Below are 25,072 nucleotides of genomic sequence, written 5' to 3' on the forward strand. Positions count from 1 at the left end.
TGTCTTGCTGAAACTCTTGATGTCAGTGGATTTTTACAGTATATTTACAGTTGGTCTGAGGAATCTGACTAATCTGTATGAAAAACAGTTACACACATGCATGGAGAAAGCCAGATTTATCTTCCTGGACATGCAGTCCCAGAGTCTTCACCATGTCTGAGGCTCATTGCCGAGTTCTGGTCTCGCAGGTGAGCCAGTACTTAACAGTGATTTCTGAGCACGCCCCAACGAGAGCCAAAGCAAGCCAAGGAAATGCAAAGCCTACTGCTCTGGCTGTGATGCCAGCCCTCCCATACACGGCTAGGCCACACTCTACCGAGTGGGATGAGACCATCGCACCCTGCTGTGCCAGTCCTGCACTGGCATCCTCACCCCTTGGTTTGTCGCCAAACAAAGCCAAGGATGGGGGAGGTTTTTTTATAAAATAGTGCTGGATCATGTATGTGTGTGAAGACTTTTTCTTTTTTTTTTAAGACCTGATGATTTTTGTAATCATCTGGTCTGATTTAAGAGTAATTATCTATGTTATCACTCTTTGCCGTGTTGCCCTTGATTTACACACTGCCAAGCAACAGAACCATTCAACTTTGTAGGATCGGACAAGATAGGATGCAAGCAATGCAATTCGGCTAGAGGATATGGTAAGGGGACCTAAAAGTTTGGTCAGTATGATCTTGAGAGGGAGTCGTCAGGTGATGTAAGCCAGCAAGGTAAAACAGTATTATTCTCAGACAGGGATTCCTTTCTTCTGTAGGAAGAAGAGAGGCAGCAATCTACCTAACCTACCAAGGCAGTCACTAGCAGTGTAGTTTCACTATGGCACACTAAGATGCCAATCTATTTTCCATTTACCCCCAAAAAAAGTCATCCAGAATCTCTACCAAACCTCTTCAAAGTTTCAAGCAAGTAAAGGGTTAAGCGAGCTCAGAATTTGGGGTGGATATCAACAAAGGCTACCACTCATGAAGATACCAATACGCATGGGTTGGTATGGCCTACTAATTTACAGTAAAATGAATGTTCGGTTTAGACTAGGACTTACCCAACTTACATGCAAAATTAAATAAAAACACTGTGAATTTTAAATCAAGTTAGCCTGAAAATCCTTGCTGGCTGTCCATAGCAATGAAATGTCTTCCATTTAGGATAAGCAATCAATTTAGGCACACACTTGACAAACACTCAAATGGAAAATGCAGGTGACTGTTGTCATTGGAGTGTTTACATAGGTGGCACTATAGACGAAATGAAGCATGAGCTAGGTAAGTATGCTGCTGGGTTTCTCATACCATTATATTTGCTGACTTTTGTTTATATTGTATTCTGCATATTCTCTTCTTCTTTGCTGTTTATATAAAAAGACTGCAAGGAATGAGATGAAGCTGATGCAGTTGTCAGCTGGCTCCGGTTCTCCTCTTCCATCGGTGCAGCACTCCTGGCTGCTGGGGCATGCAGTCGGTGAGCGTCCAGCATCTCCAGCAAGAGATCATAGAGTGGAACTACGTTTTTACACTTCATATTGTACAGGTGCTCCATTCCTTTGTTGCTGTGGGTTGTAACAAAACAACGGTTACTTTCCAAATATGCTATGGGAAAAAAAGCTATCAGCTAATAATATTTGTTAGGTTCATATAAATTCCACCTTGTACAAAACAACTAACTTAACAGTGCATTTGCTGTACGCTCCTGCTACAGTTAGCAGAAGAAGGCACCTTCAAAGAACATATCAGACTGACCATGAGCAAGTTGCCTTCTAAAGGTGGCTCTTTTGCTCTCCTTTGCCTAAAAGGTAGCCTAGAACACATGGACTCCTAATTTAGGCACTGCGACTAAGTGGATGGGATGAATCTTGGCTTTCCCATAATAAAACTTAAAATATCAGACTTTTTTCCTAGAAAATAGCCTCAGCCAATTTGTTAGCAACTGCTCACTTGTAATAGTATCCATTCACAAAACTCTGGAAACAATAATTAACTTCAGTGTGCATCTGGAGCTTCCTTAATTGTACAAATTCCTCTTAAGGAAAAAAAAAGGGGGGGGGTGACTACCGTGAAGACAAAGAAACTCCACAAAAAGACACAAGTAAAAAAATCACATGCAGACACCCCTTGACTTTTTCCTGAAGACCTGTGTATCCGCCCAGGAGGTAAAATCTGCATGTTTCAGCTTTAGTAGCTATGATGTGGTGCTTACTCTAATTTTAATTTTATTAACTGAAATAATGAAAATTAAAATCTGTGTAACAACATCTCTTGTCCCTTCATAAAAATAAAATCTATACTGTATCTTTTTATAGACTTGTCATGTTGTTAACACTCCAGCCACTGAACAGCTACCTAAAGAGGTAATTACGTTTGGGAGAATCATTGCTGCAACTACTAACAGAATGCCTCAGACACCTCACCTCTAATTAGCAAAGGGCACTGTCCTCTAGATTAGGATTCTGTAGATCTGCATTTATCCTCGCCCATAAAATACACATAATGATCCTAATCTCTTTTCTAAAGTGATTTGCAATCAAGCCACTTGTGAAAAATGGCTACGTAAAAGTGATAGCTTTACTAAATCGTATCTTATAGGAGACTAAAGTTTGTAGAACTAGGCTACTGCTACATTAGTATTCTACTTGGTACTTTTCAAACAGAATACAAGATGCACCTAACATTAAAAGTAGATACTGCTTACAGCACTATCAAAACAAGAAGCAAAGGAAAAGAAAACTAGAAGAAACAAATGGGGAAAACATTTACTCCTTTCACACCATAATCCAACATACTGTTTTGCACACATGTTCCATACAACTTTATGGAAAGTAGACATATATATATTTTTTTGTAACAGCTCTACACACAGTTTGCACTCCCACCTGTGAAGGAAAAGTGTGTGTGTGCATTTGTGAAACCTCCCTTGCACGGGACCAGTGCAGGAGGGCTGACTGCATGCTTGCTCTCACCTCATGTGTCTTATGTGGGAGAGGATGAGGAGGAGCTGAGCCAGTCGTCTGTGTTGCTGCTGCAGAGAAAGACCCGACTTGGCCATTAAGTGTATCAGAGTGTCTGTGATTTTGTCCAGAACACGGTGAATATAGTCTCTCTCTTCCAGAGATTTCAAGGTGCTGGAAAGAAAAGTGTACACACCTGGAGTAGGAAGGAGAAAGAAAACAAACCACAGACAAAAATTACTGTGATGGAGTAGGCTTGCCCAAGGTAGCCCTCATGGCTGGCCTCTTCGGCTGTGTTAAACCATGAGAGCTGACTGTGTGAGAACCCTCCTGCTTGCCAGCCAGGTCACTGGTTTGAATGACCGTGGAGCTTGGATTTGGTCACTGTGGGCAAAGCAGGAGGAGCAATACGATGCCTCTTCCCTGCCCTGGTCCATCCAAGGTCTGGGCAACACCTGCAGGCTGCAGCTAGACCTACCTGTGGGCTGCACTCCTCTCAGTCACTCGGCTCTGAAACCTTGAGGAGATGCTGTTGCCCCTTGAGAGCTCTGCAATACTTACTGACCAGCCCAGGCCTTCGGCAGTTTTTGCCTCTTTCTCTGCTGTTTAATGTTTGATTTTTGGTGGTTTGCTAGTCAATCTAGAACTGAATAATATGTTACCACAAAACATGTAAACAAAATCAGGGTTTGTTTACACACACTCGCCTCAACAAAACCCTCCCAACCAAGCAAGAGCCTTGAAAGGTGCGCTCCTTCACCTGCAAAACTAACTCTCCTTTAAAAACCATATCCAAAGCAACCCGTGTAAATTTAACCATCTTACATTGCTTACTGCTGAAAGTGAGCAGCCTGAAGATTTAGACGAGAAGGAAATTTTTCCAGAGATCAAAACACCCTCAGACTCCCCCTCCAACAGCCCCTCTACATCTCCTACAAAACACTCTAACCCAGGCATAAGAGCTTTTGCCAGCAGTAATTCTTGGGTGCATGAAGCACATCAGCTTTCTAAATGGGAAATTCTAAACTGTTTTGTACGTTTTTAATCTTGAATTTGTTCTGGACGACAACACACAGCCAATGTGAATCAGGTCACAACAGCACTGTGCTGCCAAAAGGCAGCTGTTGCATTCGGCACCAGTTTTTTAATCTTCTGGATTGAGCCAATAACTCTAAACAGGTCGTATTACTATAATCCAGTCGTGAGGCAGCAAAAGCTTAAGATGTATGTATGGTAATACAATCTAACTGGCTTGATCATGGTGTGTTCATTGCCCTGTGTCTATAATGTACTTAACAAATCCTGTGCTTTAGCCCTTCTGCATCAGCTCACAGAGCCAAGAAGAAATTTGGCTTTTGTCCTTGGAAAAAAATTGGTTTCTGGAATTACTTTTCATTTTGCTTTTCTTTAAAGCATCATATATAGCACAATATGCAATGCAGTTAGTGGTATTAAGAAAAAAACACACACACACACACACTAACATGCACACATACACAAACATATTACTCTAGCTTGTTTGTATTGTTTGTAGCCTAGGGGCTATACCATTGGATTTGAAGATAAGAATATTTTGCCATGCATCTGAGCAGTCAGGGAAAATGAGATTTTTTTACCATCTTCTTGGCACACCTCACCTCCTCACATCATCGTGGTACTTCAAGGACCTGACACTTAGAACTACTGTAACCTGCAAGTAGATTTTATGACTTTGGGTCTTCTGTACTAAAAAGAAATATAAATTTGTGTTTGTGAACGTCAGTGTGAGTGTCTCTCAGAGAGAGAGAGAGAGAGAGTGCTTTAAAAAACCAAAAGGATAACTCAAATACAGCACAACTTCTGAAAACCGTCAGTCAGAGCTCTTAATTTTGGTAATGAATGTTCCTTCGAATTTGATATAGATAGATAGTACAATGGCCTCTTTTCTCACAAAGCTTTTTATGATTTTTATTATTTTTACTGAAATGAATTCACCAAAGAGAAACAGCTCCTGGGACTTTTCTCAGTTGAATGACTCTTAACTACCCTCACATATGCCTGCTGACAATGTCAGGCTTTATAGCTTAGCAGGTACCTGTAGGGGCAAGATTCTTAAATATTACTGACAAAACACAGTCCATTAGAAGGAAACATTAGTCTCATAAACCCACAGTGCCTCCAGAGCAGCTTACTTCAGCCAGAAGATGCTATTGTGCCCTTGTAGCAATACCCCTTAGTTTCATAACTTTGAAACCAGCAAAAGAAAAAAAAAAAAACCTGTTAGGAGGAATTGTTTCTCACCTAGGTCTAGTCCAGAAGCTATTAAAAAGTATAAATCAAAAAAAGCACTCCCCCCAAAATGCAGAGACTTCAGGCAATTGCCAGTCAATAACTGCCAAGAAAAATTACGTTTGGTTTTCCTTTCTGCCCCCCCAGTGATTGCTCCTGCCCCAGGCCAATGACCAGAAATTTCCCCAAAAGAAAAGCCGGCTATCCATCACACACATACACACACAAGCAAAGTTTTGGAAGAAGAGTGCAGAAAATTGTCTTAGCAAAGTGAAATTTAACACTCTCAAAGGTCTTTCCAAGCTCTGAAGCTGAAAGCAAGCTTAAATTGAGTAGCTACCAGGTTGTTTTCCAGCTCTTTCTGTAGGTCAGTATTGTAAAACTTAATAGGAGTGAGAACAGAGAAAGCATCATCCTGCAAACAAGTAAAGCCTGTTGGTCCGTGCCCATAACACAAAGCCATGCACAGAAGAGGGTCCCTCGGGGACTGCAGTGCTACCGTGCCAGCTGTTGGCATATAGTGATGTAATTTTATATGTGTCACTATATATAGTCACATATTTTTGCATATTACCGTAGAGGAGAAAGCCCTCTACATCTTCTCTGTCACAACCAACCCCAGTTTAAAATATCTGTACATTTAGAGTTCAGGTTCACAAAACAATACCCCAGGCTCTTCTTCCCCTTCCACCGTGCCCCATTGCTCTGGATCTGTAGCAAGCCAGGCTGAGCTATGCGCAAATTCAGCTCTGTACCGTGCACTTGTGTAATCATCCAGCACCCAAAATAAGGAAATAAATAAAAAGCAAAATTTAACAGGAGCTGGAAAAATCAGGAGAAAAGAATAACAAACAGTCACATGCAACAATGTATCAGGAGGTCTACAGGATGCGTAAAATCAGCTAAATCTTTCCATCTCTATGGATTAATTAGATAAATCAGCTGCTAAGGCAGACATGGCCTACATCTTTGTCTCCAAAATGAAAGCCTGTTGCTTTGCCACATAACACCACTCCTCTTTTCAGATACACTCAAAAGTAAAACATCTGGCATCATGTTGCCCTTTCACGTTTCTAATACTTACCTTCCAGTGTTAAGAAACAGCCCTTTATTATTGAGCTGAATGTGTTTGTCGAAAATACAATTTTGCTTTTTGTCGAAAGATTTATTGCTGCAGCTTTAGAGGGACACCTTCTGGTTTGTTATTTAGCTAGAGACAATGCTGTCCTTGTTGTTACAGACATGCTGTCGCCTTGATATCTCAGGAAAAATTTGGAAGTAGTGTAAACGTATATTTTGCTTTATAAACAAAACCTTCCATCTTTTCCACATGCACTGAGTGAAACTAAATTCACTTGCATTTTGCCCAGGACCACATGGAAAAGGAGTGTAAAGATGTTAACCAGCCCTGATGTTGCAAAAAAAAGAGAAAATAAATGTCCAACAAAAGCAATAAACAGCACTACCTCATGTGAAGAGACTAACAGATGTCCAAGGATTTAATAAAGAAATGTTTGTGTACACTCAGTGAACTAAATCTACAAAAAGCTTTAGAAATGCAAATGCAGACTGCTTTTAAATATGAAACGTAGAATAATTAGTCCAATTTTTTTAATTAGTCCACTTGTTTAAATAATTTTGAGATCAGCTGGTTTAATCATATGCATATATAATACAGATAGCATAAGGGCCAAAAATTCATTGTGTGTGTTTATCTGCTGTTTCTTTAGTAGAAGATTTGTGTATATTTACTTGTGCAATCACAGAAAAAAATCAGGTTAAGGGAGGCTTGGAGGTCATCTAGTTCAACCTCCTGCTCAAATAGCGGTGACTTCAGGGTTAGGTCAAGCTGCCCAGAGCTTTGTCCAGCTGAGTTTTGAGTATCTCTGAGGATGGAGATCCTACCATCTTTCTGGCCAACCTGTTCCAGTGCTTAACCTCTCACTGGGAAGATCTTTTCTTCTGTTCATCTAGTCAGGATCTCCCTTCCTGTGTTGTTTTGTCTCCATTGCAGCTTGACCTTTCCTCTTGCACCTCTGAGAAGAGCCTGGCCCTGGCTTCTCCATAACCTGTTTGTTCATCAGCTATCTGAGGACTGCAGTTAGACCCTCCCTTAGCCTTCCCTTTTCCAGGATGAACAAACCAGCTCTCTCAGCCTCTCCTCATACATCATGTACGCCATGTGCTTCAGAGCACATAATATTTCATGTGTGTCCAACACTTCACCTAAGGAAGCCAGCTATATTCTGTGAAGAAAAGCATCTCCAGAAGACATTTTAGAGTATCTATGCCAAACAACACTTACACAACTATTACACATACCCCAGATTATGCTACTTATCTCTGTAATGCAGTCTAGCCTCCTAATTTGGGCATCTAAAGGGTCAGACAGTCAGCAACTTGTGTCCACATTCCCACCCCCTAGTAGTTAACTCCTCAGACAGTTATAAAATCAGTTGGTTATAGGAATGCAAAAACTGAAATGTAAAATTAATTACCTTTATGCATAAATGCAATTACAAGCAATAGACATACATTCTGTGGCCATATATACATATACATTCAGTTTACAGTGTACTCAGATATACTGCAATAAGTGCAGTATGCAAGGCAGAGTAATACATGACGCTCTGCGTAACGATGGCATAAATTGTTTTCATCGTGAAACTGTAACAGCTCAACCCAAACCATGCCCTCTGATCTATCACCATCAAGACTCTTGTAAAAATGCCAGACTTCTGAGCAGCTATAAACTTTCTTGTAATGTAAACAAAACCCCACACCCAAAATCAGATCACTCATCAGATCATCAGATCAACTCTGACCTTCTACCACACAGAGCACCACTGATTCGAACCTGCTGAATATGCACCTTGAAGGAATGAAGATCTAATATACCCTGGCCTCACTCAATGGTCCCATCTCTCTTACGTGCAGAAGGAAATTTGCCTCTGATTATCACTGACGTCACTTGCTATATTTTATTTTTTACAATTTTTCCTTAGGGGGATCTTGAAACAAAATATGCCATTAACAAAGTGAGATGTGCTTATGAAGGATAGCTGGTGATGTCTGCCAGAGCTTTTGTCTAAATAACAAATTTAGTTTTCCTGATCAATATTAAATACAGCAGTCGGACAAAAACTCTCAACAGCATGGCTTGAAGTCTCCACGTCAAAGACATCAACATCTAATGTGTTTTATTCTAACTTCCAATTCTTTTTTTTTCCTAATTCTAATTCAATATTTCTATAAATCAATTACATATTCTAGATTTATTTAAGAGGACAATTACATTTGAACATATTAGCTAAAAATCTGGAGGAGCATCACTTTTCAGAAGAACATTTAACTCTGGGAAATATTCTGTTATAATTATCAGGACAATAAAAGGAAAATAAAATGTCAAACTAATTACAATTGTCACACCCTGGCATCCAAGATAAAAATAATAACCCTTCATTTCTAATATGCCAGGCGCTTGCCTCTTATGTCACTTTTTGGTAATTGGTGACAATCACAACAAAACCTGAACCACGTTAATAACTCATAGAACATAAATGAAATATTTTATATTTGATTGTATAAATATATAATTTTGTTTGAACTTTTTTTTTTTAACTAGACCATGTCCAAGTTTCCATAAAGGAAGAAGTGCCTGATCAATAAAGCAAAGTTTGCTGTGTTTAAAGTTAGCCTTTGGTGGGAATTACCTGAATTTATATTTCGTGCAAGTTGGGAAAGTGATCTGTTAGACCACTGGATAAAAAGGACATACAGCCCTCCACATGTGTTTTGTCTAGAGACTGAAACCATCTACAAGTTCAAACTCAGCAGGAAAAGGGGAGAACAACTGGGTAAATCCTCAGGGTTGGAAAACTCTGGCACCTTTAGTCATTAGATAAAAATTTAGCAGAGAATTGAGTCTAAAATTTTTACTTTGGTGCCCACATTATTATTTTAGACATCTATCATTTCTGTGAGAACACCGTGGGCCTCATTTCTGCATTTAAAAATAAATTGTCTGGAGTTTTTTCTCATTTCCACCAGAAAAGGCTCCTCTGGTGTGCAAGAGAAACTGTCACATGCCTCAACTTGAATTTGCTTATTTCAATCATCTAATGCAGAATACAAGTCAGCTAACCTTACATATTTATATCTATAGCTACATTTGTTATCTAGTCATCTATTTTTGAAATGTACTTCAGAATGAGATTTACAGCCCCAAAAATACTTATTTCATCAACTATAAAGGAAGTGGAAGGTGTTGACATCTGTTTTAGGTGCCTGTATTTTAACTTTATTTTAATTTTTAGATGTCTGTATTTTAACTCAACCATGATAAACTCAGCCACATTTTTGCCATTATTTCCCTTTATTTTGCCATTACCAAAAAAGGAAGGCGTAGATTTACTACTAAACATTGCCTTTGGATGCCCTAAGCGTGGCTCCAGCTACTTCACTGTCTTGTAATCAGGGCTTTAAGACCTGCTAGCACCTAGTTCAAAACACTGCTCTGATCACCCTTCACATCAGCTGTACACAGTGTATCTCCTACTTACTGTATTCATTTGCTGGGCCCCACCTACACCACGGAACAGGTTTGCCCACTTCCATCCCTGCCTGGTGGCTCTGCCTGCATCTCTGTTGCCATCCCCCTTCGATTGCTGCCGTCTCAAAATGAAAACATCATTAGCGACGACAACAAGCAGCATTCAACCACATGCAGAAGCAACCACAATTATCCGAGTGACAGCAAAGCACACCACTTACCAGAATTGAGCAGGATGATGGACTTAAGGCACACAAATTCCTCCCCTTGAAGGTTCATCATGCGAAACCGAGCAGCAGTAGCCAGCAGCATGTCAAAGATTTCCACCATGCCCTCTACACATTTCCCTTGATTCCTGTGTGAATACCATCAAGGGGGAGATATTCACAGCTTTAACCTGGTGGCAGCATGAGCTTTTCATCCCCCTGGATCATTCCCCTCCAATTTGATTTCTTCAGTTCACTAGCTAGCACATGACTTCCTACTCTATGCTCATTTGGTGTATGTGTGATTACAAAAGCATAGTTCTCAGTATCCCACATAAAATGAATAAATAATTAAATACTATATTCCCCCCAAAAATGTCAATTTCATAAACTCATCACCAAGGCATTACTGTGGTGGAACATATGAGATTGACTCAACCAAACCTTTATACAGAGGAAAAGATTTGTTTAAAACTACATTTTTATTTCTGGGTTTTTGTGTGTTCTGTTTGTGTTACTTTACTTTGTTTCCTCTTTCTTTTTTTTTCTTCCTTTAACTGAAATAGTCCCAGTTCTTTGCATTTCTTCCTCCCTAACGTTTTGTATTTTTTTCTACCTGGTCTTGCAATCTGTAATGTTCCAACATGCTTCTCCCATTTTTCTTATGTCAGCATAACGCCTCCTTAAAGAATAAACTTATTCATGAGCTCAAGAAGGACTTATGAGACCAAAATCTTGTCTGTGTGACTGAGTCTGATTAAAACTATCACTTCATTCCGCAAATCAGATAACTTTTTACATTACAGCATTAAACAAAACTAAAGTTTGAGAAATCTCAAAGTGTTCATTAGTAATGGCAATTAACCACCTCCCTTTGCTCACAATACTAGGTATTCTCACTAATTTTCATGTTGCACACCCAACCTGCAGTTCAAGAATTAATTAAGAGTGTCATTATTTTTTATGAAAATTTGGTCTGCAGATTTTCTGGTCATGAAATTTAGATCATTTACACTGCTACCCTTACCAAAACCTACCTACTTTTACTTTTATTAGGACTTCCTGAATGAAATTTTAACATGTAAGACTTAATGAGTGATCAGATCTGCTGTTTAAAAATAAACTTTTTTTTAGATGCGGCTTTTATGAACAAAATTTTGAAGATCATTGCTACAGAAAAGTGCAAAAGAAGTTTCAAATGATCAGATGGCTATTCCACTATAATTTGTAACACGAACACAGACTGAGGATCTCCTAATCTCATTGTGACAAAACCAACACTGACTACCAGCATAGACACACCTGCCTCAGTCCTGATACAGCCGTGCTGTTAAGACCCTATAGCTAATGTCTAAACCCACACCAGACCCTCAGACAAAGCAGTCATCTTCCTTTTTGACTACAGCCCAAGAAAATTCTTTGCAATTCTCAGTCACGTCTAAACCTAAAACTGCGTCAAAGAAGGAGAGGGGGTATCTGTGAGCACATGTGCACCGATTTCCTTTCAAGTTCAAATCCCTATTGAGCTTAATTTGGTGCTTGAACTTAAATCTACATCTCCCTTATCCCAGAGCAGTGCCTACAATCCAGTGACTATGGCATATGACATATGCTATTTCATCTGCTTTCAGAAATATTTAAACAAAGCAGGACAATATCAAGAAAATAAAGTGAGAGGTACTCCCTTAAAACAGCCAGTAGGGTGTTGGTTAAAATGCAGTAATATTTGAAAATGTGGGGTCCCAAGCAAGTTTTCCAATCACTGTTACAACAGCAGATGTTCTCTGACTTTTCTGTGAGAAAGAGATGGTCCAGCCTTGGGAATGGAAATAGTAGAAAGGTATGTTTAATAAGGAGGATGGGTTGCTCCTTCTCGCCTCGGATCCCTATGGGCTACCAGGCAGCTGCACGCTGAGCACTCCTGAGAAGTGCCTAATTCTCCCCATGCATTTCACTAGCACTTAGCTCAGAACTTGATTTCCATTGCATGGCAGGCACCCAGTCACAAGCTGCAACATTTGGCAATGCAACTTTTACGACCTTTTCTGGCTCTTAAAAATTTCGCTGAAATTTTTACCTGTAAAAATTAAAGTAAAAATTTCGCTGAAAAGAAATGGTGGTTTAAACTACAGCAGCTTTTCATGTATGACCAGCAACATTGATAATTTCACATATTAGGTTCCCACAGGGCTGTCTATCATCTGAACTGTCTATCTGAACATGGCTTTACTGAAATTCACAGTTCTGTCTCTTTTGCCTGAAGGCTGAATCTGAACTCAGGCAGGGAGTTTTCAGTGATTTGATGGCCAATCAGTTACACTGTTCAGTGCTGGATGTGGAGAGCTCTTCAGCAATGACCATCTTGCTGCCCTGATGAATCCTGCTTAGGCAGAATAAAGCTGAAAAACTGAACTGGTTGGATTCAAGCATATTCCTCCTCTGTTTGGACATCAATAAAATAAACAAAGGCAAAGTAGTATTTAATAACATCACTGTCAAGTAAAAAAAAAAAAACCAACAAAATCAGGCACTCTAAACAAGGCAGGGGAATGCAAACAATTACTATTACCTCAAAATCTGGTTTGTGTGCTAAAATTTAAATCCTGTGGAAGTAAAACAAACATGAATTTTTACAGTGGGACAAGTTCCACTGCTTCTGCTACAATATTTTTGCCTATAACTAGAGAAAGATTAACTTTGTATATATGGAGTTAAGCACATTTTCAGAGGACTAAAAGCCTTTAATAGTTTCGCATTAACTTAAATAGTGCCCCAATAAAGGTTAGTTTAAGAATTTAGAATTTCAGGATTACACAGAAAGGAAAAGTTTCATTGGCTCATATGGCAAATGACCCATCTTAAAAAAATCCCACATCTTCATGTCTGGCTAAGACATTTACTTGCTTCCTAAAACCCATCAAACTACTGCCAGCCAGTATTCAAAACAATTCAAAATATTACAAAGAACAAATTGCAAAATTTTCATAGCCAAGACCACAATTTAAAAAGAAATAGTAAGTCATTTGTAAAATGAGACCCTTAAAATGCCTTATGGTAACTCATAAGATGGAAAAGACATTTTGATAGCAAGTAAGAATTATTCCCAGGTACTTTTTAATAAAATAGTTCAATGGACTGTAGTTTACACGATCAGTATTCCAATCAAGATCCCCTTGTTGACCAGTACAACCTCTGGACAAAAATCTCTAGTCCTGCAACACATAGTCCATGTGCCTAAATCTCCATGTGTGTCTATTTCCCACCAACAGAACTCATATGGTAGATGATAAATGAAAATTATGTAGATTTAAGAGTTTCTAAGTACTTTCTAATCTCATTTGCTTTGTTGTCTGCTGTGTGTGAAATACCAGGTTACTCCATAAGAAAAAGAAGAGTATCTCTTTAGGTAGAGTTAAGCACTTTAGATGAAGTTAGATACCAAGCTTTAGGTATTCCTGCGTGCAAGCAACAATGTAGAAATTTCTGCTTTATTTTCAGTTAGGCAGCAGATCCAGCTCCACTGAAATCAGTGGGAACTGCAGGAGCTTAGTATGTTTGAAATGCAGACTTCTAATCGAATGTTTTTATTATCTAGGCTACAACACTGATTTTCTTTGTTAACCAACAAAAACTATCTGAAATAGGAATCTCCAGTTCTCCTGAATTGCCTTCTAAATTTCTAACATAAGCTGATAGTATTATCACATCTTCACAGCTATATGTCCAGTTGATAGGAAGGTCTATCTAGGAAGGCTTAGATAACTTTCCTGGAGGACAAATTAAGCAATAGATTTGAAAATTATCTTTATCCCACCATCATGCTTTTGTCTTTGTGTACTCTCATCTTACTGAAAAAAAAACAATAAAAGCTCGTTTACTGCAAAGCATCAGAGTGTATTCTCAGAAGAATCCTTAACACTTGGCTATTGGGAAATGTTTAGGGAAGTTAAAGCGTGTGAATTTGAGGTCTTAAGTTACTGCATAAAAGTACTATGTGCATGTAACTGTAAGTCTACAGAATCACAGCATCGTCCAGGCTGCAAGGCAACTCAGAATGTCTTTAGTCCAACCTCCCACTCAAAGCAGTGTCAGCTCACTCAAGGCTTTATGCAAGTCTGGTCTTGAAAACCTCCAAGGATGGAGACTGCACAACCTCTCTCAGCTTAATTATTTTCAACATCATGGTTTTTTTCTCCCCTATATCCAGTCAGAACCTCTTCAGCTTCAATGTATTACTCCTGTTTCTCAGTCTCCCATTGGGCATCTTAATAAAGAGCCTTGATAACCTCCTTGTAGATTTTAGGTTAGGCATGCTCAAAAGCCATCTCTTCTCCAGGCTGAATAAATCCACTTCTCTCAGCCACAAGGCATGCACCTCCACCTTGGTGGGTGTCCACTAGGTTTACTGACGTTTATTAACATCTTTCCTGTAATGAGGGGCGCAAAGCTGGATGTGGTATTCCAGATATGGTCTAACGAGTGACAAATAAAAGCAGAATAATCACTTCCCTTGCTCTACTGCCTACACTACCACTGATACAGCCCTGGATACTGCTGGCCTTCATTGCTGCCATGTTGCAGTACTGGCGCATGCACAGGTTGCTGTTCACCAGCACCCCAGGTCCTTTCCAGCAGAGCTGTTTCCCAGCTAGTTAGGCCCCAGCTTGAACAGTAGCAGTGGATTAAGTCCATCACAGGTGCAGGACTTTGCATTTCTCCTTGCTGAATTTCATGAGGTTCCTGTCAGCCCATTCCTCCAGCCTGTCTAGGTCAATCTGTATGGCAGCTCTGCCCTCGAGCATATCAACTGCACACCCTACTTTGGTGTCATCTGCAGATTTGAAGACAGTGCACTCCATCTCCTCCTCCAGGTCATTGACAAAGACATTTAACAGGACACGTCCTAGGATAGACCCCTGAGGAACTCCAACTGTAACTAGTATCAAGGTAGAGTGTGAACCATTAACAAGATACCTAGTCATTTTATCACAGAAGGCAATCAGGTTGGTCAAGCACAATATACCCTAAACCTATGCTAATTCACACTCACCATCTTCTCCTTCCTGTTCACATAAACAACTTCCAAGAGAACTTCCTCTATGATTTTCCTTGTGATAGAAGTGATGCTGACTGGCCAATCTGTAGTTCCCAGACTGTCTTTCTTTCTTCTTTTGGAGATGGGTGCAACATATGCCTTTGTCCAGTAATTGAGGACCTCTCCTGGTCTCCACAGCCTTTCAAAGATGATAGAGAACAGCCTCGCAATGACATCATCCAACACTCTTGGATGCAGCCCATCCCATGGATTTGCATGTGACAAGACTTCTTAAGAGATTTTTGACTCAATCCTCTTTTACTAACTCAATCCTCTCCTCCTTCAACCCTGTACATAGGAATAAGAACCTAGATTTTATTTCAGTCTTGGAAACACCCTAGATATCAGGAATGTCTTTTACAGAAACACAGGATCAAGTGACAGACAAGTAAACATTAACAGTGAAGGGTGTTTAGGCGAGGGGAACAGGGACTCAGGAGATGTTCTTATCAAACTTTCCATTCAAAGGGAAAAGCCCAAGTAGATGCCGATGCACCCATCAAACCAAAGCCTGACTGTGTATTTGTTGTCTCTCTGGCTTCTTTGATCACAGTACTTCTTTTGATGACAAGGGACTGCCAAGAACAGACGGGATCCACCAGACTAGGAGAGGGAGGGTCATCTTCACAAATGGACTTAGTAACTTGGTGAGGAAGCCTCTAAACAAGGCTTGTCACAGGATGTGTTCCTAAGCCTAAAGGTAGGTTAGGAAACAGGCGAAGTATGATTGAGAGAAAGCTGCAGGGACAACGTTCACATCCCCAGTTCGAAAGGAGGGTATTCACAGACTTAACTCAAATGCCTGTGCTCTAACACAGAAGGAGAATTGGAAGTCTGTACATAGTCAGACAGCTGTGATGAGACTGGAAACACAGAGGCTTGGTGGGATAGTGCACAGATCAGATAGCACATATGATTGGAGAATGGTCATGGATGGGTACAACTTGATTAAGAAGGACAAGTATGGAGGAAGAGGGGAAGAACCTGAGCTCTACATAAAGGGAGACCTTGATTGCACAGTCCATTAGAAACCAGAACTACATATGTCAGGAGACTCTGTGTATAGGTCAGAGGAGAAATTAACACTGATTATTTGAGGGGGGTGGGGGGGGAGGAGGTGCGGGTATTGTTACAAACTGTCTGACCAAGGGTATAAAGTGGATAAGTCTTTCTATAAATAACTCATAGAAGTCTCCCAATCACTGGTCTACAGTCTTGTGGAGGATTTCTACATGGATAGACTGCAATCATCGGCTGGAAGGTCAACATAGCGTTGTGCAAGTAATCTAGGGAGTTTCCAGACTGTGTTGATGATAACTTCCCAACACAAACAGCACAGCAGCCCACCAACAGCAATGCTCTATTGACCCACTCCTCACAAACAATGAGAAATTGCTGGTGAATGTGGCCACAGGTAGGACGTTTGGCTGCAGCAACCATGAGATGTGATTGAGCTCAGGATCCAGAGGTGGGCTGGGAATGCAAACAATGGAACTATGACTCTGGGTTTCAGAAGAACAGACCGCAGTTTATTTAGGGAATTGCTAGGCAGAATATTCTTGGACACATGACGGGGAAAAGCGTCAAGGGAACTAGACAATATTTTAAGGAAAACTTATTGAGAGCTCAGGAACAAGCCCATCCCATTGTAGAGGAAGACCGGGTATTTCAACAGAAGATCCACTGGCTAAGCAAGGAGCCCCTTAATGAACTAAAAGGCAAAAGAACATATAAGAAATAGAAATAAAAGCAGGCAGCAAAGGAGGAGTACCAAAGCACTGTTTGAGCATTTATGCCTAAAACTAGTGAGGGACACAGAGGGTAGCAAGAAGGGATTTTACAAATATGGCAGCAACAAATGGAATTTCCGTGAGAATGAAGAGTTGATGAATGGGGGAGAAAACCTGGTGACTGACTACATGGAATAGACCGAAACACTCAACAGCTTTTCTTTTTTGTGTGTGTCAGATTTCACTGTCAAAGCCAACAGAAGTATATTGCCAGGTTAGGGAATTACTTAGAGAATTAGCAATTACTCTGAAGAGTAATTCCAATCTTTGAAGCCAAATCGGGTTCATTTCAGGGTGCTGAAACAGTTGGTCAATGTATTCCTTAGGCTACTATCTCTCACTCAGAAAAAATAATGGAGATTGAAAGAGGTCCCTGACAAATAATAGAAGGCTAACTCAACTTTGACAAAATCAAGGAGAATCCAGGAAACAGGATCATGCTTGGCCAACCTGATTGACTCTATCATGAAACAATTATTTAAATGACCAAAGGGAAGGTGGTGGGTGCAATATAATTCAACTGTAGTAAGGCTTTTGGTTTACAGCATTCTTATCTGTAAGTCAGGGAAGTACAGGCTGAGCAGACAGACATACATATGTGGAAAATAGGCTCGATCGCCAGACTCAAAGTGTAGCTGTAATGGCTCAACACCTAGTTCGTGGTAAGTAATAAGTGCTCCAGAGGTTGACTCTGGAGCCAATGTTGTTTAATACATTTATCAATAATCTAGATGGTGATAAAAAGTTCATCTTCAAATTTGTGGATGATACTAAATTGGGGCTGGAGAGAGATTGATACGCTACGTAGCGCAACCTCAGTGCTAGAGGGACCCTGGAGGAGTGAACCAATAGAAACCTCACGAAGTTCAACAAGGAGAAGTACCAAATTCTGCATCCAGGGCCAAATAAACCTGCGCATCAGTACAGGTTGGAAAAACACTGGGCTGAGCAGAAGCCCTCCTGGAAAATGGAAACCAAATCAAATATAAGCCAACAGCATTCTCCCTTTGTGGATAAGGCAAATTGCATGCAAATTATGTTAGGAAGAACGTGGTTAGAAGAACAAGATAAATTATTTCCCCCCCACCTCTACTTGGTCCTGCTGAGGCTGTGCCTGTGTCCAGTTTCAGGCCCCTCAGCTCAAGAAGGATGTTGGATGTCTCCTCCTGTTGTGGAGATGATCAGAGACATGCAGCACATGGCCCACAAGGAGGGGTTGAGTGATTGGATCTGTCCAGTCTGGTGACAAGGAAGCAAAGTATGTATGGGAGGGGACAGACAAAACTGCAGTCTACGACTGCTTGAAGGGGCATTACAAACAGGGTGCAACCAAAGTCTTCGCAGGGGCAGTGCATATTAAGTCAAAAGGCAACTAATTTCTGTAAGCTACAGCTTGGAAGGTTTGGGCTGGATTGTAGGAAGGTGGTGCAACCCTGAAACAGATACCCAGAGAGGCTGTGTGTTCTCCAGCCTTAAAGGTTTTCAAGAAAGCTAGACAAAGTCACAGCTGGCCTAAGCTGGTGTTGGCAATGGTCTTGCTTTAAGAAGCAGGTTGGACAAAATGATCTGCAACCAAAATTTTTGTTTGTAAAGTAAATTGTTGGAGAAGTTCCTGAAAGAGTTTAGTTTCAGAGGGTACCATTAGAAGTAAGGATTTATTACTGGTGTGGAGCTTTTTAATCAAGAATCCAAACATGCAGTCAGCACCTGAGTAAAGAATAAAAGCAATCCTTAAATCATACAAATAAGGTTTGACGTACTAATGCAGTGGTAAAAAAAAACCCATTACCATATTACAGCCCTTTGGCTTCAGTTTATGCATAAATCTGGCACAGAATATAAAACAGAGAAGAAAAAATAAAATTTAAAGTTAACCCAACTTTCTCATACTTCAAAATCTCTTCATCAGTTTAAGCTTGGATTGTATTTTGGAGAAAAGTTTGGAAGGAGTACAATCCTTTCTATTCATTATAGTCTATTCATTCTCAATGCATATCTTCTCGGCATTTTATCCTCCTTACATCTCATTTTCATACTTCTATTATATTTGGTTAGGATTTATTTCTAAGTCATTAACTTATTCAGTCATGGCATAGGCAAGGAAGAATGTCTGTCTGTCCAGAGGCAAGGACATAAATTCAGAGGGAGGAAACCTAAAGTGAGAGCATGTACATTTTTCAGAAAGTTACCTTCATGTATTAATTTTGCTTTCTTTTTTTCCTTCTTCTTTTTTTGGGGTGGGGGGTAGTTCACTAAAATATTTTTCATTTGATTTACAACACTGTTGCAGTAATTATTTCGTGTTGTTTAAACAAATACAATATTTTTGGCTACTTACTCAAAAATATGTGCCATTAAGTGTCAATGCATGAATCACAGTCTGAGAATCACTCACAGCTGGGCAATTGCAGAAGTACTGGACTGGAACTGGCATAATTCAACATGGAATCAGGATTTTTCCCCTTCAAAAGTTTCTTGAAACAGACATTTGCCAAATAAGAAATAAAACTGAAATATCAGTTCCAAATATAATTTTGAGGGAGCAAAAGAGGCAGGATCAGAGACCCCGAAGAACAAGGCTCTCTTTTCATCCACTGAGCTGGGCGGTTATGTTTATACCTTTTCACATAACCCACCCTTTGAGTTACTCTTGTTGGCATCATCACTTCCCCAAAACAGGTTGAAAAAAGTGGTTGCCCACGCACAGCAGCAGTTTTCACCCGGCACAGCTCTCTCTTCTATAGCAACAAAGCAACAATTAGGATTGAGCCTGAGGCTCAAACAGGCAATTCCTACCTCTTCCAGTACTGACAAAATTACCAGCCCACCATCCTCTGAGGTTTGCTAATCTTTTCTGTTGTCTCTTTTGGTTGCTCCCTGAGCTAGCTCTGAACCAAAAGTGGTGGCTGATTCACACGCCAAATGAGAGATGTTAAAATAAAGCCAAATAAGACAGGAAATTCAGGAAGACTGGCAATAGATAAAAGACAGAGCAGAACCATTATATCCTGTGCTACTTCTGAAGCACTAAGGAATTGTCAAAATATTTTAATTTTTTTTTTTTATGTTCTATCCATTAGAATATTGTTGCAGGCTTTATGCATAGGTGGTGCCTGTCTTCCAGACAAGGGACAATTTTTATATACCTTAATGTGTTCTACATACATTAGTTCTATTAAAAGACATTGATAAACACTGTCTACTCCTATGTAAAGTGACGCACTAAAACAGCTTAAGGAAGCAGGGTGTCAGGAAAGCTCCATCTCCAAGGTTTTAAGACCAAATCAAGAACATCCATCGGGATGCCTTAAATACTGCCAGATAGGCATCGGAGGGCTACTTAACTAACTGAGGATTCCCCCTTTTCTACAATGCTATGCTTTATCAATAATTAAAAGATGAGGAAATTGTTATCAGCAGTGAAATTTTACTTCAGACCATCCTGCATTTAACCAGTAACTCTGGAGATTGTGGAAAAGGTTAGGGAAAAAGTAAGCAGAAAAAAAATAAAATCTAAAAAAACCCAGCAAATTCCAAAGAATTTGAGGCAAAGAGAAAAGCAGAGACTACCATGAGTAAAGTAAACCACAGTATCAAATGCAAGGCCTGCTGATGAAGAGAAATGCCTAGAACAGAAAATTATCTACTAGGTACCTTTTAGATTATTTTTTTCTTGGTAAAATATGACGTGAAATGGATCCACAAATATGTCTGATTGATAGGAAAAAAATCTAAAACGTTGCTATAATAATTCTAAGAAAACTGATTATATTTTGTTGCATTTGAGACATTTAGATTGGAAAATTATTATGAAGGCTCTCCATTTGGGAATAATAAAGTTACAATAATTGGCTGAAAAAATGTTATTCTTGTTGACAGGAAGGTCTTTTTCAGTTTAATTTACATTCAGTCTGAATCACCTTAAAGCCAAAAATATTTCAAAATTCTCTTCATATCAGAAATGCAAAGAAAGTTTAATTTTGGAAAGATCAGCATCACAATTCAACATGACCTAGAACTGGGGCCTGAGCTTCCAAGGTCAGAGTGACTAGATGAACAAGCAATCTTAGAATTTCTGTAGGGGCTATCTTGAATCCAGAAATGATTTCATTCTCTCTGAAAACTTCTGTTCTGTGCCTACAAACTCACCCAGGGAACCTCTTTTTCTGACAGCTGAAAACTGGGAAGCTCATAATGAGAGGTGTTTGGTTTTGGTTTTTTTAAAAGAGTTCATCACTTTGAGCATTACCCAGCACCTCCCCAAGCTCTAGAAGGGTCCCCCTGATTTATGTTTAGGTTGTTTGAATTACAAAATCAGGTAGTCTTTGAATTTTTCTCCAAGGCACAGTAAAGACTGATTTACAATAAATAGAAACTATTCCTTTTGCATTGTTTTAAGATGTATATTTCTGTCTCTTGTAATATTTTTTTCATTCTCTGGGGTCTACAATATAATAATACATCTCAAAATCCAACAATAAAGTGAAAGATGAAAGAGAAATTTAATTATTTCAAGAGATTCCTTAACTCTGTACAAGTTGATCCATTCAGCTCTATCAGGTAAGTAGCCTGATGACAGGATGATTGTTTGAGTTCAGTTTCCAGCACAGAATCTATTGCTATTAAACATGGGATGAAAAAGAAATGTACAATTGTTTTTAAAATTTATTTTGAAGTGCGAATTTGGATATACTTGTTGCCTATGGGTTTTTTCCCTTTGAAATAAATAAAAGCAGCAGGTCATTAATGAAGCATTCTGAATCAAGCATCTGTGACCACTTTGCTTCCATTTTTCTAACAAATCAGTGGTAATTAATGCATCCACAATTACACAGTGCCAAAAAAAATGTCGTTCATTTAGTCAGGTGACAGACAAGTGTGATGTCCTCAGGCATTTGGAACATTTTACAAGGTGAGGGACTAGCAAAACATACTTGGATTTCATCCTGATGCTCTTCTATTCTATCTAATCCTCTGTCAGTCAAAACATTGGAAAGCACTGTCTGCACAGAAAACTTAAAGGATTCTTTTCAGATGTGGTGAGAAACTTTCAGACCAAAGCCATGAAAGCAGTAAATTATTCAGCTGTCCAGTCATACAGTAAATGCTGTAAGTCTTTACGCTATTGCTGCTAGCTGCAGTTTAAGGAGATCCATGGCCTCCTGCCATTGCTCAATATGAAAATCAGTAAAGGGAAAATTCTTCAATTTCTTCCAAAAGAATGAAAAAGCACTGGAAGAGGAAGTGAGCAAGAGTTTCCAAATTAAAAAAACTGAACAGCAGACTAGATTTCTCCATAGAAAGAAGGAAATAACCTGGTAGAAACATGGAAATTCTGGCTACATTTAACTGAAATTTTCTAAGTCCCTAGACTGATTTTTTGGTGCTAGACATTTTTTGCAATCATGACAAGAAAATAACATTAGAACGTAACATGAGAACAGCCGTACTGGCTCATATCAAAGGTGTATTTAGCCCTTGGCTAAGCGTATAGGCATTTGGATCAGCTGATTTCAAGTGATTACCTCTAGTGCTAGATTGGAAGAGATAATAACTTGTGGATTACCATACATCTTCTCAACATGCTTATGACTTTATGCTATTCCTATCATCTCTATTTTGTTTCCCTTCTTCTACTGAGCATCACAGGCAGAGAAGTCAGTCTATTTAGTTATTCTTTGTACCCAAGCTCATCTCTCTCTTTGATTGCCTATGCAACCCCTCTGGGTACCTTTCCTGTTTTTGCAATATTCCTGTTAAGATAAGGAAAATCAGAAAGGCACAGTTTTCCAAGCACAGATGCAGCACAGATTTAAACGGTAGAATAATAATGATCTGTACTATTTCTTTTTGCTGTTGTAATGATTCTTGGGGTGAAAGCTGCAGTCTATTTACTTTTTGACTGCTGGCTAGCAAAGAACTGCTGGTTCCATAGAAGTGACTACTGTTAACAGCGAGATGGAAAGATCAGCTCAGAATGCAGTTTATGAAGACTAGGATTATTCTTCTCCTATATGCATCAGTTCACAATTGTCTACATAAAATTTGGATCTTGTTTAATACTTTTTGGAAATCAAAAAAGATCTCCTTCATCCACTTGCTTGTTAATTTCTTCAGAGAACTCCAAAGTATTCATGATGCATGGCTTCCCCTTACAAAATGCATGGTGACTCTTTACCACTATGTCACGTTTATTCACACCTCAGCCAATTCTCTTCTTTAGATGGTATCCCATCAGTTTCCTCACAATGGTCACCAGGCTTTCTGGGCAGAAGTTCCACCCACCTTTTTAAAACACAGCACTGTGTTTCCCATTTTGCTGATACTGAGGATGTTTCAGGTGAGAAGTCATCCACCTCAGTCAGCAGTTCAGCTATTTCTACCACGAGTTTCTTTACAATTATGTTTCAAACCTTTAAGTAACCTCTGATCAGCATGATATTTGAATGCAACAAATCCTTTAAAAATGTAATAAAATATTACTTTCTTATTCCTAAAGAAACAATGCATTTTCTTCAAAATTATAAACAGCCTATTGTCAGGCCTGACAAATTTCAGCCCTGGTCTAATGACATTTTTAAGGTCTAGTTTCTTGGGAACCCTCCAGACAGGAAACATCTGGTTTGTGCCATTAGAAACATAAGTCTTTACTTCCAGATTTGCCTTATACAAGATACTAATTTTCAAACACAGAATATAAGAGATTTGCATTTATCCTGGGATTTCTTTGATTGTATCAGGTATTGTACATTAATTGCAAGCACTGTGAGTATGCCATTGTATTTCCTGATTGGGCCTATTTTTCTAATCTATAATTATTGTCATTTGAGCTTTTTTAATAACATCAGTTGTACACTGTAAAAATGTACCAGTTATATCTAACTGGCAGACTGCTAAAAGTCGTGATTTTGAACCAAGACTCAAGTGTTTAGGTAGTTCGTTAACAGAATAAGAAAGGGTGCATTACCCCACAGAATATCCTATCTAATCACAAGGCAGAGTGGGAATAGAAAGGGATAACGTGATGATATTCATCCATACAGAAGGCAGTACTCTACACATACTGGCAGATTAATTGTATAATTTTTTTTATTCAATGCAAAATTTTAAGAAGGAACTTAAGATTAATAACAAAGGGCTGCTTTACAGATATTTTCAAGGAATCTTCCAAGTGTGAATTGTTACATAGGAAAATTATAGTGGTATTTATTTGAAAATGTAACAATTAGACTCTCACAGAATGAGAAAAGACAGTCTCTAAAAGATCTTCAGAGAAAAGACAAGCTCATGTTTAATATGACCCAAGTAGGAGGAGTGAGATGGGAGGTGAAAAACCAGATTTTTTTCAGAAAAAGAGCAAATTTAGAATGTTATTTTTATGGCATTTCAGACTGATATGAACAAGACAAGACTGTATTTATCCATCCAAAAGGTAAAAAAATTGCATAATAAAACTTTATGTGACCTGAGCTTTATGTACAGATGTATACAAACGACTATCTATCTATCTCCAAGATTCTAGACAGAGGGAATCTATTAGAGACAGGAGAAGCCTGAATGTGAAAAATGAAAGGGATGTGCAAATCAGAGAGGATATCTGCAACAGAATGATCAGAGAGAGGTAGAGACATATGCAAAATGTGGTAAAGCTCTATATTAACAATACTGAATTTGCACTAAGTCCAGAAAAACACAGGTTAGAGACAGATCTAGGTTTTACCATCTGTGGTTGGTGACTCTGGATTATAGATGGTAGCTAAATTAATATTTGCAAGTGCTGTTAACCCCATAGATCAGGTAACAGGGAAAGCATGATGGGGATTCAGGATAGAATACTGTGGATTAAAACATTGAAAAGGAGTATCCTGTAAAGAACATGCTGAAGGGTAAGGAGAGAAGAACAGATGAAAGGAAATTGTACTACAGTATCCACCGTTTCCATTATTTTAGCCATTCAATCAAATGATTTCATTATTTAGATCAACAACAATAATGCATCAAACAATTTTTGCACTTTTGTGGCACTTCTCAAATACTTGATGCAGTGGAAGGACTCCATTGAGTTACATAGGCTTTGAATCAGTCTCTGTCCTGCCCTCTCAAATCTGACAAACAATATACTTTTGCCCTGTAACATTCTCAAAAGGCAACTTCCCTAAATTAAATTAGCATATCAAACTATTGTTAGCACTAATTAACTAGAAAATCAACAGTTAGTTA

The 25,072-nt window shown here is 39.1% G+C and overlaps 1 protein-coding gene across 1 annotated transcript in view; it reads right to left on the bottom strand.

Annotated features, from left to right (window-relative positions):
* Positions 1-1,048: 1,048 nt before the first annotated feature.
* The window catches only part of ESR1 (estrogen receptor 1), a 165,142-nt gene continuing 141,118 nt past the window's right edge, over positions 1,049-25,072 (bottom strand). The window contains 4 exon segments of the mRNA XM_072857942.1: positions 1,049-1,332; positions 1,335-1,546; positions 2,954-3,137; positions 9,983-10,116. Of these exon segments, the coding sequence (XP_072714043.1) occupies positions 1,292-1,332; positions 1,335-1,546; positions 2,954-3,137; positions 9,983-10,116 (571 nt within the window). The 3' untranslated portion in view covers positions 1,049-1,291.

This window comes from Ciconia boyciana, chromosome 3, assembly GCF_034638445.1.
Source record: "Ciconia boyciana chromosome 3, ASM3463844v1, whole genome shotgun sequence".
NCBI lineage: Eukaryota > Metazoa > Chordata > Aves > Ciconiiformes > Ciconiidae > Ciconia > Ciconia boyciana.